The sequence below is a fragment of the Cervus canadensis genome, chromosome 20 (genome assembly GCF_019320065.1).
Source record: "Cervus canadensis isolate Bull #8, Minnesota chromosome 20, ASM1932006v1, whole genome shotgun sequence".
Lineage (NCBI taxonomy): Eukaryota > Metazoa > Chordata > Mammalia > Artiodactyla > Cervidae > Cervus > Cervus canadensis.
The window spans coordinates 46,404,555-46,418,347 of NC_057405.1; the positions used below are offsets into that span (position 1 = coordinate 46,404,555).

The following is a 13,793-nucleotide window of genomic DNA, read 5'->3' on the forward strand; positions in this document are numbered from 1 at the left end:
ATGCTTTTTCTGCAACTGTTAAGATGATCATGTGGTTTTTGTCTTTTGTTGATGTGGTATATCATATTGATTGTTTTACATATGTTGAACCATCCTTGTGACCCTAGAATGAATCCAACTTGGCTGAAGCATATGATCTTTCTTCTGTTGTTGGATTCGGTCTGCTAATATTTTGTTGAGAATTTTTGCATCTATATTTGTCAAAGATATTGTCTTAAAATTTTCATTTTTGGTAGTGTCTTTGTCTGTTTTGGGTATTGGGTGATGGTGGCTTCATAGGCCTGTGTGCTAATACTAAACTTAAGTCCTCTGTCCATTTACACAATTTTCTTGCTTTTCCACTTCATGTAACTTTATTAACGAATATACAGCTTTTCTTCTCTAATATCTTCTTTAAAAATATTGATGATTATTTTTCTGGCACTTTTTAGAAACAAATAATAATTTTAAAAGTTTAATTACAGTTCAACAGAAGATCATTCATTAGAAGCACTGACTGCTCTGTTAGTAAAGTGGGAGGAAACTTGGATATAAACTTGAATTTTCTCTTTTGACAAGATGGAAAAAACTGAAAGGTTAGGGTTCAGATTTCTTAGGTAGGTACTGATAAGAGGAGCACCAGAACTTCTGATGTGAATGAATTTCTTCTGCTCCTCAGTGGCTAAAAGAATGAAATTAACTTATTTGGAGGTTCTCATTTTTCATATTAACAATAGCAGTTTAGAAGTGTTAAAGATGTATTATTATTTGCCACTGACAAAATAAACATGCATAAGGAAAAATAGCTTTATTTTTAAAAGAAATCAAAGGTCTACATGAAAGTATACATGAAAACAGCATATTTCACTTGAGCCCTAAGCTTGATTGTGCATGCTCTTTATTATATTCCAATGAGATTTTGGAAGTCAATTTCAAAGACATTAACATTTATTAATAGATATTGAAGAAAGCTACTGGCTTTGAGAGAAAAAAATTCAGTAACTGTTTACCTACCCTGAGATATTCAATCCCACAATATACTTGGGATTATTTGAGCATTTAAAAATTTAACAAAATATTTATCTTTTCATTGCATCTATCAACATGTTAAACTCTTGGCTACAAACCAAGTAAAATGATGGTGACCAGTGTTTTCTGATTCTATCCATAATGGACAGAGTGAAATTACAGCATAAAGAGTAGCCAGGAATTTATACTGTAAACATTATCTGGGTTCAAACATCTTGCAACAAACCGCTACTAATATGACTACATGTAGCACATAGAACACAATAATCCTGGACTGCAGTACATCTATAAAACCTTTAAAAAATAATTCTTTTCAACCTCTTTTTTCATTATCACTGCCCCTTGCCCTAGAAGAAAAAATATATTTAATAAATTTAGCTTTAAATTACATTTCTCCCTAATGAGAGAAATACTAAGGAATAAGATTTTATTGTGTAGAGATATGGAGAACCATAATCCACTGCGTTAAGATTTTTTTATACCAAGAACCAATTTTTGCCCCTCTGAGAATACATGACTTAAAGTGAATGAAAAGTGAAGTAGACACTAGGGAGGAAAATGAAGAAAACATTAGGGAGGGAAAAAAACAAACCCTAATGATTAATACTTATCACCCAGGTCCCATCATGGCTGCATGGTCTCAGAAGACATCATGTCTATCTCCTTGTTTTGGAAACCAGGAAAACAGCATAAAATCTGATAGTTTGGAATAATAATTTAATCTTACTAGACTTGGTGTTTTTAACTATAAATTGAAACAACAGGTGTAGATCAGTTATTCTCAATTTTAGCCACATTTTCCTGGGACATATTAAAGATTTCAGTGTTCATCTGTATCCCCAGACCAATTAAACCAATGCCTGGAGGTTATAGTCTAGCCAGTGGTTCTTAAACTTTAGTGTGAGTCATACTATAATTAAACACAGATTGCTGGGTCACAGTCCCAGATTTTCTGATTCTGTAGGTCTAGGATGGGGTGTGCAAATTTACATTTCTATCAAGTTTCATGTGCGGCTATGCTAGTGGTTTGGGGACCACACTTTGAGGGCCACAGGTCTAGGTAAATGTGTAAATATGCATGTGCACATTTATGTATGTATGTATATGTGTATATATAGCCCCAGGTAATTCTAATTTCAGAACTACTAGTATAGAAAATATTAATAAGATTCTTTTCAACTCTAAGATACTGAAATTTTAACATAATCAATGTTGTTGGGTATCAAGATAATCTCTATAGAAAGGAGACCTATGGAAAACATACCAATTTCTTGGTCACGTTTCATTAATAATTTTGTTTCTATAAAGCATTTTACAGTAGTTTTTGAAAATGAACATTTTTACAGTACATTTGCTGCATATATGGTTTTTCACTTCATTTTTTGGTAAAGATCATTTATTTGGCTGTCAGTTTTCCAGCATTTGATAAGACCAATGGAGGGTTTGGATAATAGCCTGCTGTTTTTGAATTATTTGAAGAGAACCTTGTAAATTTGTAGTCCAGGGGTAATTCTGAAAAGAAAAAAATAATTATTCTGCAGATCTCAGAAGGCCTTTGATAAATATAAACAAATCAATATTTGATAAGCTATTTATAATAAAACATTTTTTAGAGTTTCATAATTTTAATATTTCTTTTGTCACTAGGATAGGTTGCACCTGGAATGAACAGTGTAGATGGCTTTTCCTATACAATGTATAGTCATATTTAAGTCAAATTACATTTAGAGATATTGCAAATTATATTCAGAGCTCTAACCAGTGAATAAACTCCTTTACTGACTCTCTACACAAAAGTAAATACATAAAATAGGAATACTTCTCTGATTTGTTTTTTAAATTTAAATATCTCTAAGATTTTATCCAGAAAATTATGTAACTGGTAAATGAGAACTAATAATCTTCATGCATGTGTGCATGCTTAAGTCGCTTTAGTCATGTCTGACTGTATGTGACCCTATGGACCCTGCAGCCTGCCAGACCCCTCAGTCCATAGGATTCTCCCGGCAAGAATACTGGAGTGGGTTGCCAAGCTATCCTCCAGGGAATCTTCCCAATCCAGGGATCAAACCTGTGTCTCTTATGTCTCTTGCATTGGCAGGCAGGTTTTTTTTATCACTAGCTCCACTTGGGAAGGCAATAATCTTCATAGCCCTGAACAGTAAAAGATTTATGAACAATAATCTTTGAATGCTTAGCTAAATAATTCCAATATGCACAATATGGCAACTTTTTCCATATGATAAGCATCGCGCACACACACAGCCACAAGAGGAATGGGTGGAGAGAACATAAAATTCATACTTTCTCAATGGTAGGACATTGTGTCATTTTCATATAAATATCTCAAAAGCTAGCCTTCAGATATATTCTTCCTAAGTTTCTTCAAAGAACCATTACCAGAAATATTACAAGTGAAACATTAAGACCTATGTCATGTAATGATATTCATTCCACATGCAGATACTGGTTAGTAATCCTTATTTCACAAATTTTACAGGTAAAACATGATTTGGTAGTACTGAGTGTTCCGAAAACAATACTAAAATAAAAATTATATTTTAAATGCCAGTGAGAATCATTAAGACTCAAACAGTTAATCCTTATGAGGAAAAAACTAGTGCTGAAAACTGTGAAGAAGGAACACTGCCTTTCTGAGGTCAGAGAAAACTAAGATTACTATGAACAGAAAAACATTCAATATTTTTCAGTATTAGTGAATTTCACTGTTCTTCACTACAAGTTAGCTGGAGTGTATTTTCAGCCATTAAAAAGGCTCATTAAAAAGCACTGGAAATAATTGATAAAACTGAGTTTCAAAAATAGTGCACCTGAGGTTCTGGATTTCTCATAAGCCACCAAAATGATACAGGCTAAGAACTGACCCAACAACCCCTTCCTCTGTCTTTCCTATACACTTCCTAAAGTAAAGGTAGCTATTATTAAAAGGTTAAAATGATTATGTTATCAAAACGCTTATAAAGCAAACATTGCAGTAATATATATTGCAAACTTTTATAACATCTATAAAAATTGCTTCTAAGAAAATTCTGAAAGAGAGGGGGATACCAGACCACCTGCCCTGCGTCTTGAGAAACCTATATGCAGGTCAGGAAGCAACAGTTAGAACTGGACATGGAACAACAGACTGGTTCCAAATAGGAAAAGGAGTACGTCAAGGCTGTCTATTGTCACCCTGCTTATTTAACTTATATGCAGAGTACATCATGAGAAATGATGGGCTGGAGGAAGCAAACGCTGGAATCAAGATTGCTGGGAGAAATATAAATAATCTCAGATATGCAGATGACACCACCCTTATGGCAGAGAGTGAAGAGGAACTAAAAAGCCTCTTGATGAAAGTGAAAGAGGAGGGTGAAAAAGTTGGCTTAAAGCTCAACATTTAGAAAACTAAGATCATGGCATCAGGTCCCATCACTTCATGGCAAATAGATGGGGAAACAGTGGAAACAGTGGATGACTTTTATTTTTTTGGGCTCCAAAATCACTGCAGATGGTGACTGCAGCCATGAAATTAAAAGATGCTTACTCCTTGGAAGGAAAGTTATGACCAACCTAGACAGCATATTAAAAAGCAGAGACATTACTTTGTCAACAAAGGTCCATCTCATCAAGGCTATGGTTTTTCTACTAATCATGTATAGATGGGAGAGTTGGACTATAAAGAAAGCTGAGCACTGAAGAATTGATGCTTTTGAATTGTGGTGTTGGAGAAGACTCTTGAGAGTCCCTTGGACTGCAAGGAGATCCTACCAGTCCATCCTAAAGGAGATGGGTCCTGGGTGTTCATTGCAAGGACTGATGTTGAAGCTGAAACTCCAATACTTTGGCCACCTGATGCAAACAGCTGACTCATTGGAAAAGACCCTGATGCTGGGAAAGATTGAGGGCAGGAGGAGAAGGGGAAGACAGAGGATGAGATGGTTGGATGGCATCACCGACTCAATGGACATGGGTTTGGGTGGACTCCAGGAGTTGGTGATGGACAGGAAGGCCTGGCGTGCTGCGGTTCATGGGGTCACAAAAAGTCAGACATGACTGAGTGACTGAACTGACTGAAGCATTTAAATGTCAATGAGAGAATCACATCTAACAGAATATGGATGAATAAGGGAACTTTCCCTGGTGACTCAGATGGTAAAGAATTCGCCTGCAATGCAAGAAACCTTGGTTCGATCCCTGGGTCAGGAAGATCCCCTGGAGAAGGGACTAGCTACTCACTCCAGTATTTTTGCCTGGAGAATTCCATGGACGGAGAAGCCTGGTAGGCTTCAATCCATGGGGTCGCCAAGAGTCGGACACGACTAAGCATGCAAAGAAACATTACATGAATTCAGGAAGATTTCAAGCAACAATGGGGAGTATCAGGTTTTTCATTCCCTATCTCCTTTAAAACAGAAATTTTATTCTGTCTTCCAGGTAGCACAGGAAGCAGAAAGTCTGCTAAGGTTAAGAAACTGGGTATGGAATAGCCAAACTGAGGTCAGATGACTCTTCTGTTAAAAACAAGAATGTCCAGATTGGGGATTCACCAAGAGGGAGATATTTGCGTCTCAGAAAAATCACTGTTGGGTGCTGTTTGGAAGAAAAGAGAATGGTAGACAAAGAACCAAATTCTTGTTTACCACAGTAACTTTCTGTTAAACTGGGTACTGAATATACTATAATACCAACCACATTATCTAATAATTACATGAACTGAACCAAAATGAATATTTTTAAACAGTAAGTTCAGTGTAAAATAATGAAACACAGAAATACAACAACTCTTGTGATACTTTTTTTTAAAAGATATTGCCAGGATAACATTTATATAAAGATTTTAAAAGCCATGACCGTCATACTGTTTTTCTTTCAGCCATTTTTTTTTTACTTGGAGGTAGATTACACAGTACTATCCAAATTTACTGAATATGTTACTGAAATAATTTCAAGTTCTGAGTGAGAGGATTTCCTTATGAGAATGTGATCATAAGCATTAAGTGCTAAGTTAAAGAGAAACTAATACTTTGCTTTTTGAGGAAATGTCTTAGACATCAAAATCAATACTGAATATAATATACCAACTCTCATTCTTTCTCCACAAAAAAAATTACTTGTTTAGCTTTGTTTGACTACTGGTGAGTACAACTAAGTATTTTCTCCTGAAAAAAGTTAGAAGACAAAGGCTCTGCCAAGTTCTTTTTCAGGGTGCTGAGGAGGAAAACTTTGGGGAAATGAAAATGGGAGACACGCTAATGTTATTATTGCTTCTTTAAGGAGAAGTGATTACCCTAGAAGATAGGGGATTATTTTCCCATTTTTTTTGAGGAATATTTAAATCCTAGAATAATGGAGAGTCACTTTTCTTTAAGTCTCTTACTCTTTCAGAACCATATCCCATTGAACAGTTTTTAGAATAATTCAAGTACTTTAGAATAATTCACTGACTTCCATTATCACAAAATTCTACTCTCACTATAAATTTGAATCACTTTGAAGGAAAGAAAGTGAAATATAAAAACTGAAAATGACAGTATAATTCTGGGCCAGTCCCTCTCTTCATGTTACATGGTCCATTTCTTCAATAAGAAAATTGTATGTAAAAGAAAGAAACACATTCTTTAATTTTACATGTGTAAGCATGGAACAAAATGAAAAAAAAGTTTTTGAAACTAGTGAAAATGAGTATTTCAGCAAGTAAGATGTATTGACATACTGGATTTGGATACTGACGTAGAAGATGGACCTTTTGGAAGGCCACACATCTTAGTCATCACTATCATCCCACCAGTAAATATCAGATAAATATCTTGCTTTCCTTTCTGTCACATCTGTCCTGTGAGGGTGGTATATTCCCAGTTTAAGGAAGAAGAATCTGAGATTCAAGGAAAACCACATCTGAACTGGAGGGGATACCAACCAGAAGAACTGGATAAAATAAAAACATCAGAGTGAAGTCACTGGAGAACTGAAGAGACCACTAAGACCCAGGACACACAGTTCCTGGAAAGGAACAGCAGCAGTGAAGTGAGTCAACATCCTGCACCGCTTCTCCCTTCAGGCACCTGAATTCTGGGAGGAGGCGCCGCAGGGGCAGTTACCAGCAGCAGGAAACCAGAAGAGATTTTGGTAGTCTTGAGGGGCTACGGAGACAAAAAACTGAGGGCCTGGAGCCTGACAGAGAGGAAGGTGTGGAGAACTGAACTGTGGGCTCAAGCTGTCTTGCCAAACTCTGCAAGGAAACTTTAGGGAACTAAGCACGCAGAAACACACCCCTCTGTAATCTTGGTACTGAGTTTCTTGGTACTGAGAAAACAGGGAGGGATTAAGTTCTGACCCGAGAGAAGAGAGGGTGAATTTATCATTATGAAGAGAGGATGAAATTATTATGAAGTGATGCTCTTTCATGTTAATAATGGATTTTTTTTCCCCTTCACATTAACAGAGCTAACTCTTAATTTTCTTTTGGTTACATTAACATGGTACTGGAGAAGGGGGTGGCAGAGGAAGAGATGGTTAGATAGCAACACCCACTCCATGGACACGAATCTGAGCAAACTCCAGGAAATAGTGCAAGAGAGGGAGGTCTGGCATGCTGCAGTCTATGGGGTTGCAAAGAGTCAGACACATCTCAGTGACTGAACGACAACAAACATGGTATTGTCTGTTTCCATCTTTTGATATTCAAACTTTCTGCATCTTTTTCTCCCCATTTTTATTTTGAATTTTAAAATTATTTTATATAATTAGATTGGTATGTGTATCATTATAATTCTTTTCATAGTTCTTAATATCTTATTAGAGATTATGATACGCATTTTTGGTTTAATAGCTCTCATCCATATATGTTAGAACACTTTAACTCCAGCCATTCTACTATGAGATTTATATGCCCTTGGTGTCATGTCTTAAAATCCTTTCCTTATTCAAACCTCATAGGATTAAAAAAAATTGTTTCTAACTGTAAATATTCACATATTTACAGTTCCAATTTATTCACATATCCTTTTGTTGCTATATATTCATTTATTCTTGTGTTTCCAGTCTTCCAATAGGGATCATTCTTACTTTTGCATGAGCAACAATACCCTTTAGTATCTTCCACAGTGCAGGTCTTCTGGAGATACACTTTCTCCATTTCTGTCTATAAATACTTTTTTTATTATTTAATGATATTTTAATTTATTTATTTTTCATTTATTTTTATTAGTTGGAGGCTAATTACTTTACAATATTGTAGTGGTTTTTGCCATACATTGACATGAATCAGCCATGGATTTACATCTGTTCCCCATCCTGATCCCCCCTCCCACCTCCCTCCCCATCCCATCCCTCTGGGTCATCCCAGTGCACCAGCCCCGAGCACTTGTCTCATGCATCCAACCTGGACTGGCGACCTGTTTCACACTTGACAATATATATGTTTTGATGCTGTTCTCTCAGATCATCCCACCCTCACCTTCTCCCATTGAGTCCAAAAGTCTGTTCTACACATCTGTGTCTCTTCTTCTGTCTTGCATATAGGGTTATCAGTACCATCTTTCTAAATTCCATATATATGCGTTAGTATACTGTATTGGTGTTTATCTTTCTGGCTTACTTCACTCTGATATTTTTACTGGGTATAGAGTTCTATCAAGGGTGATAACCATTTTCTTCCAGCAATTTAAAGATATCACTCTACTGTCTTTTGGCTTTTGTTTCTCACTCTTTTGAAATCAATCTATCTTTATTCTCTGACTGCTTTTAGTATTTCTTAATTATTTGGTCTTTAGCAGTTAACTTCAGGATTTCCTTTTATTTATTGTGTTTCAGTTCTTTGGGCTTCTTGAACCTTTGGCTTATTTTTTTTTTTTCATCATTTTTGGAAAGTCTATAGCTACTGCTTTTGGCTTATTCTCTCATCACCTAAAATTCTAATGACAGGAATCTTACTCCTCATTCTATCTCCGGTGTCTCTGCTTGTATCCCCCATGCCTTTTCCTCTTCAGGATTTACTATGGGTATTTTTTTTTTTTGGCTGATTTTCCAGGATACCAGTGTACTTTTCCTGTGGCTACTCTTCTGTTAAACCCATCCATTCAGTTCTTAATTTTGACTTTTTAATAAGAATTTCCATTTTTCCAAGTTTTAATATATCTACCAAATTTCTCATTCCTTTCTTTTCTATCTTGGAACTTGGTTACTTCTGTTAGTATAGTCTCACATCCTTGCAGACCTGGCCATTTTTTCATTATGTGCTGAACACTATATAAATTGTTTTTCTTAAATAATCTGAGTCCTAAAAGATGTTATCTGCCTCAAAAGAAGAATGATTTAAAGTTGCGCTTCAAAGAGTACATGAAAATGTAATGAGATGAAAGAAAATCTCAGTCACCAAAATCTCTATTAGAGAAAGCATTGTATTGGTCCTGGAGTAAGTGTCTGAATTAACCATTATTAGTCAAAGGTGAGGATCACCCACAGGGTGTAGATGCATGCTCAAGAAACAGGAATCACTTGCTAAGTTGTCCTGTATGACCGGGAAGTGATGGATTTAAAGTTCTCTTTGAAAAGAGAAGGAGAAAGAGATCAGAGAAGGAAAATCCCACAAATGGCAAGAAAAGGAAGAACTGAGAACTGATGTGTTGGATGGTTAAACCACAACCTAAAAGGCTTAAATATTACTTATATATATACATATATATATACAAAAAGCTGAGCTTCAATTCCTGTGAAAGCCTACTTCTAATTCATCCTTCAGGGTCTCAAGATGGATTGAGAGAGTCCACCAGGTCTATCCCTCCTTTGGCAGGTCTTACCCTCCCCACTTTCTATCCCTGTACATTCATGAAACTACAAAAAAGCCATTTACTTCTTTGGGTGTCTTCTCTGGAGTTGGCAAAGAGGAGGAAAAGCAGGCCCCAAAGTCAGCATCGCCCAACTGGGCCTCCTTAGTATCCTGTCCTTGTAACTTTCCCCTAGCTTTATCCTATGACTCCAGGCTGATTAAAAAAAATTGTGCAGCATTTGCAGTTGGTTCCAGCAGACAGATAGGTCCTAATTACCTCAACTGCCGTATCCATATGCTATCCAAGAGAAACCTACAAATGTCATGGGAAAATTTTCTTCTTTTAAAGAAAAAAATTTCACTGTTTGCAGATGACATGATACTGTACATGGAAAACCCTAAAGATTGTATGAGAAAATTACTAGAGCTAATCGGTGAATTTAGCAAAGTTGCAGAAAACAAAATCAATACATAGAAATCACTTGCCTTTCTATATACTAACAATGAAAAAATCAAAGAGAAATTAAGGAATCAATCCCATTCACCACTGCAACAAAAAGAATCAAATATCTAGGAATAAACTTACCTAAGGAGACAAAAGAACTGTACACAGAAAATTATAAGACAATAATGAAAGAAATCAAAGATGACATAAACAGATGGAGAGATATTCCATGTTCCTGGGGAGGAAGAATCAATATTGTGAAAATGACTACACTACCAAATGCAATCTACAGATTCAATGCAATGCCTATCAAATTGCCAATGGCATTTTTCACAGAACTAGAACAAAAAATTTCACAATTCATATGGAAACACAAAAGACCTCGAATAGCCAAAGTCGTCTTGAGAAGCATGGAGCTGGAGGAATCAACCTTCCTGACTTCAGGTTATACTACAAAGCTGCAGTCATCAAGACAGTATGGTACTGGCACAAAAACAGAAATATAGACCAATGGAACAAGATAGAAAGCCCAGAAATAAATCCATGCACCTATGGGTACCTTATTTTTGACAAAGGAGGCGAGAATATAAGATGGGGCAAAGAAAGCCTCTTCAATAAATGGTGCTGGGAAAACTGGACAGCTACATGTAAAAGAATGAAATTAGAATACGTCCTAACACCATACACAAAGATAAACTCAAAAATGGATTAAAGACATAAATGTAAGACCAGAAACTATAAAACTCTTAGAGGAAAACATAGGCAGAACACTTGATGCCATAAATCAAAGCAAGATCCTCTATGACCCACCTCCTACAGTCATGGAAATAAAAACCAAAGTAAACAAGTAGGACCTGATTACACTTAAATGCTTTTGCACAGCAAAGAAAACTGTAAGCAAGGGGAAAAGAAAACCCCTGGAATGGGAGAAAATAACAGCAAATGAAACAACTGACAAAGAATTAACTTCCAAAATATACAAGCAGCTCATATAACTCAATACCAGAAAAACAAACACCCAATCAAAAAATGGGAAAAAGATCTAAACAGACATTTCTCCAAAGAAGACATACAGATGGCTAACAGACACATGAAAATATGCTCAACATCACTCATTGTTAGAGAAACGCAAATCAAAACTACAATGAGATATCACCTCACACTAGTCAGAATGGCCATCATCAAAAAGTCTACACACAATAAATGCTAGAGAGGGTGTGGAGAAAAAGGAACGCTCTTGCACTGTTGGTGGGAATGTAAACTGATACAGCCACTATGGAAGATGGCATGGAGACTCCTTAAAAAACTAGGAATAAGACCAACATATGACCCAGCAATCCCACTCCTAGGCATATACTGAGGAAACCAAAATTGAAAAAGACACATGTATCCCATTGTTCATTGCAGCACTATTTACAATAGCTAGAACATGGAAGCAACCTAGATGTCCACTGACAGATGAATGGATAAAGAAGTTGTGGTCCATATACACAATGGAATATTACTCAGCCATAAAGAAACACATTTGAGTCAGTTCTAATGACGTGGATGAACCCAGAACCTATTACACAGAGTGAAGTAAGTCAGAAAGAGAAAGATAAATATCGTATTCTAAAGCATATACATGGAATCTAGAAAAATGGTACTGAAGAATTTGGAGAAAGAGACATAGAGAATAGATTTATAGACATGGGAAGAGGGGAGGAAAGGGTGAGATGTATGGAAAGAGTAACGTGGAAACTTACATTACCATACATAAAACAGACAGCCAACAGGAATTTGCTGTGTGGCTCAGGAAACAAACAGGGGCTCTGTATCAACCTAGAGGGGTGGGATGGGGAGGAGATGGGGGGGAGGTTCAAAAGGGAGGGGGATGTTTGTACACCTATGGCTGATTCATGTTGAGGTTTGACAGAAAACAACAAAATTCTGTGAAGCAATTATCCTTCAGTAAAAAAATAAATTAAAAAAAAAAAAAAAAAGAATTTCAGCACTTCAGCTCATTACTGTCCAGTAACAAGGTCTACCTCCTGGAAGGTCATTTTAAAACTCTTCCTAACTCGGTCCACAGTAACAGGTAAAGCTTCTTAAGTATTTTCCCTCTTACCTGCTATTGCTTCAATACTTGGAATTGCAATAGTGCTGTAAGCACTGATTCGCTTACAAGACCATGTATAAACCAAGGAATCTTCTGTATTTTCCAGTCCAGAAACTGAATCAATAAAAAAAGACCCCCATTTTTTAGATGATGTATTTAGAGGCTTTGCCTTTGATCCCTGAAACAAGAAACAGAATAATGAAACTGATTAATTAGCGTTCAACCTCATTTTCCCCACAACTAAGTAAATCAAAATAGAACAACTCTGCAGAAATTTCAGTTGTTTAGCCAGACTATATAAAAAGTAAAACAAAGCTTAGTAGTCCTTTAAGGACTTCCCCAGGGGCTCAGCAGTGAAGAGTCCAGCTGCCAATGTGGGAGACACAGGTTCAATCCCTGGGTCAGGATGATCCCCTAAAGAAGGAAATGGTAACCCACTCCAGTACTCTTGCCTGGGAAATCCCAGGGACAGAAGCCTGGAGGACTACAGTCCATGAGGTTGCAAAAGAGTCAGACACAACTAAACAACAACAAAGTAGTCCTCTGAAGTACTCTCTTCTGGGAACGCCTTTCTCAGCCTTTGGGATCTGGTTTGGATGCCACCTAGGATGTTTCCCTTGACTTTCTCACTTAGGTGAGATTAGGTCTCCTTCTCCATTTTCTCACACTCTTGAGTTTATTCTAATACAGTACTTTTCAAACCATCTTGAAATTATCATACTATTTACTTTTTGCCCTGGACAGATTATGAACTATGTAAGGTTAAGAACTATCTCATATATTAGTGTATCACTAGGGCCTAGTGCCTAGGACATAGCAGGCACAGAAAAAATGTAGACTAAATAAAAGGCTCATTCAAGAAATACTTCTCAGTGTTTTATAGGTGTAGTATAAAATTAAGAATTAAAAAAAATCCCATCACACCCATATAATTTGAATTATAAAATCTGTCATCCTTTCCGGATGAAAAATTTGTTTTAGAGCATCAGAGAGTTCCAACTATGCCTTTAGATTCATGATTCTTCGTGCTGGAACTCAATTTGTGAAGCAAGATGAAAATACATGTTTTTTCAGATGATGCTGTTTAGATGGTGTTTAGAAATCCCTTTAGCAAGAATCTATTTGGATTTCATCAAAGATACTAAGAGCAGTATGGAATACAAATATCTATGCTTCTGTGTATACATTTAAGGTGTACTTAAATATAATTTCTTAAGGTGTAAAGAGAAGCTTATAGTGTAACTTTTCTTTATTTGGTTCACTTTCTTTGTCTAATGAGTCTAAGAAGAGATGACTCTCATTGCACAGACTATATGCAGATAATGGTTCTGCCAACACTGAGTGGTAATCTAGGCTGCACGTTATTCCTCTGAAAAGAGGAAAGCAGACTTGTCTACCCTTTGTGGGTCAATGTATTAATACAGATAATAGGCAGATAGTATGGAGACTTCTTAAATACATCGCCTCTG

The 13,793-nt window shown here is 36.3% G+C and overlaps 1 protein-coding gene across 2 annotated transcripts in view; it reads right to left on the reverse strand.

Annotated features, from left to right (window-relative positions):
- Positions 1–772: 772 nt before the first annotated feature.
- Positions 773–13,793, reverse strand: part of NT5DC1 (5'-nucleotidase domain containing 1) — a 118,245-nt gene continuing 105,224 nt past the window's right edge. For both annotated transcript variants that reach the window (XM_043438960.1, XM_043438959.1), the window contains exons 11-12: positions 12,334–12,502; positions 773–2,520 (exon numbers count right to left, since the gene is read on the reverse strand). In XM_043438960.1, coding sequence (XP_043294895.1) covers positions 2,405–2,520; positions 12,334–12,502 — 285 coding nt within the window. In that variant the 3' untranslated portion in view covers positions 773–2,404. The remainder of the gene's footprint in view (positions 2,521–12,333; positions 12,503–13,793) is intronic.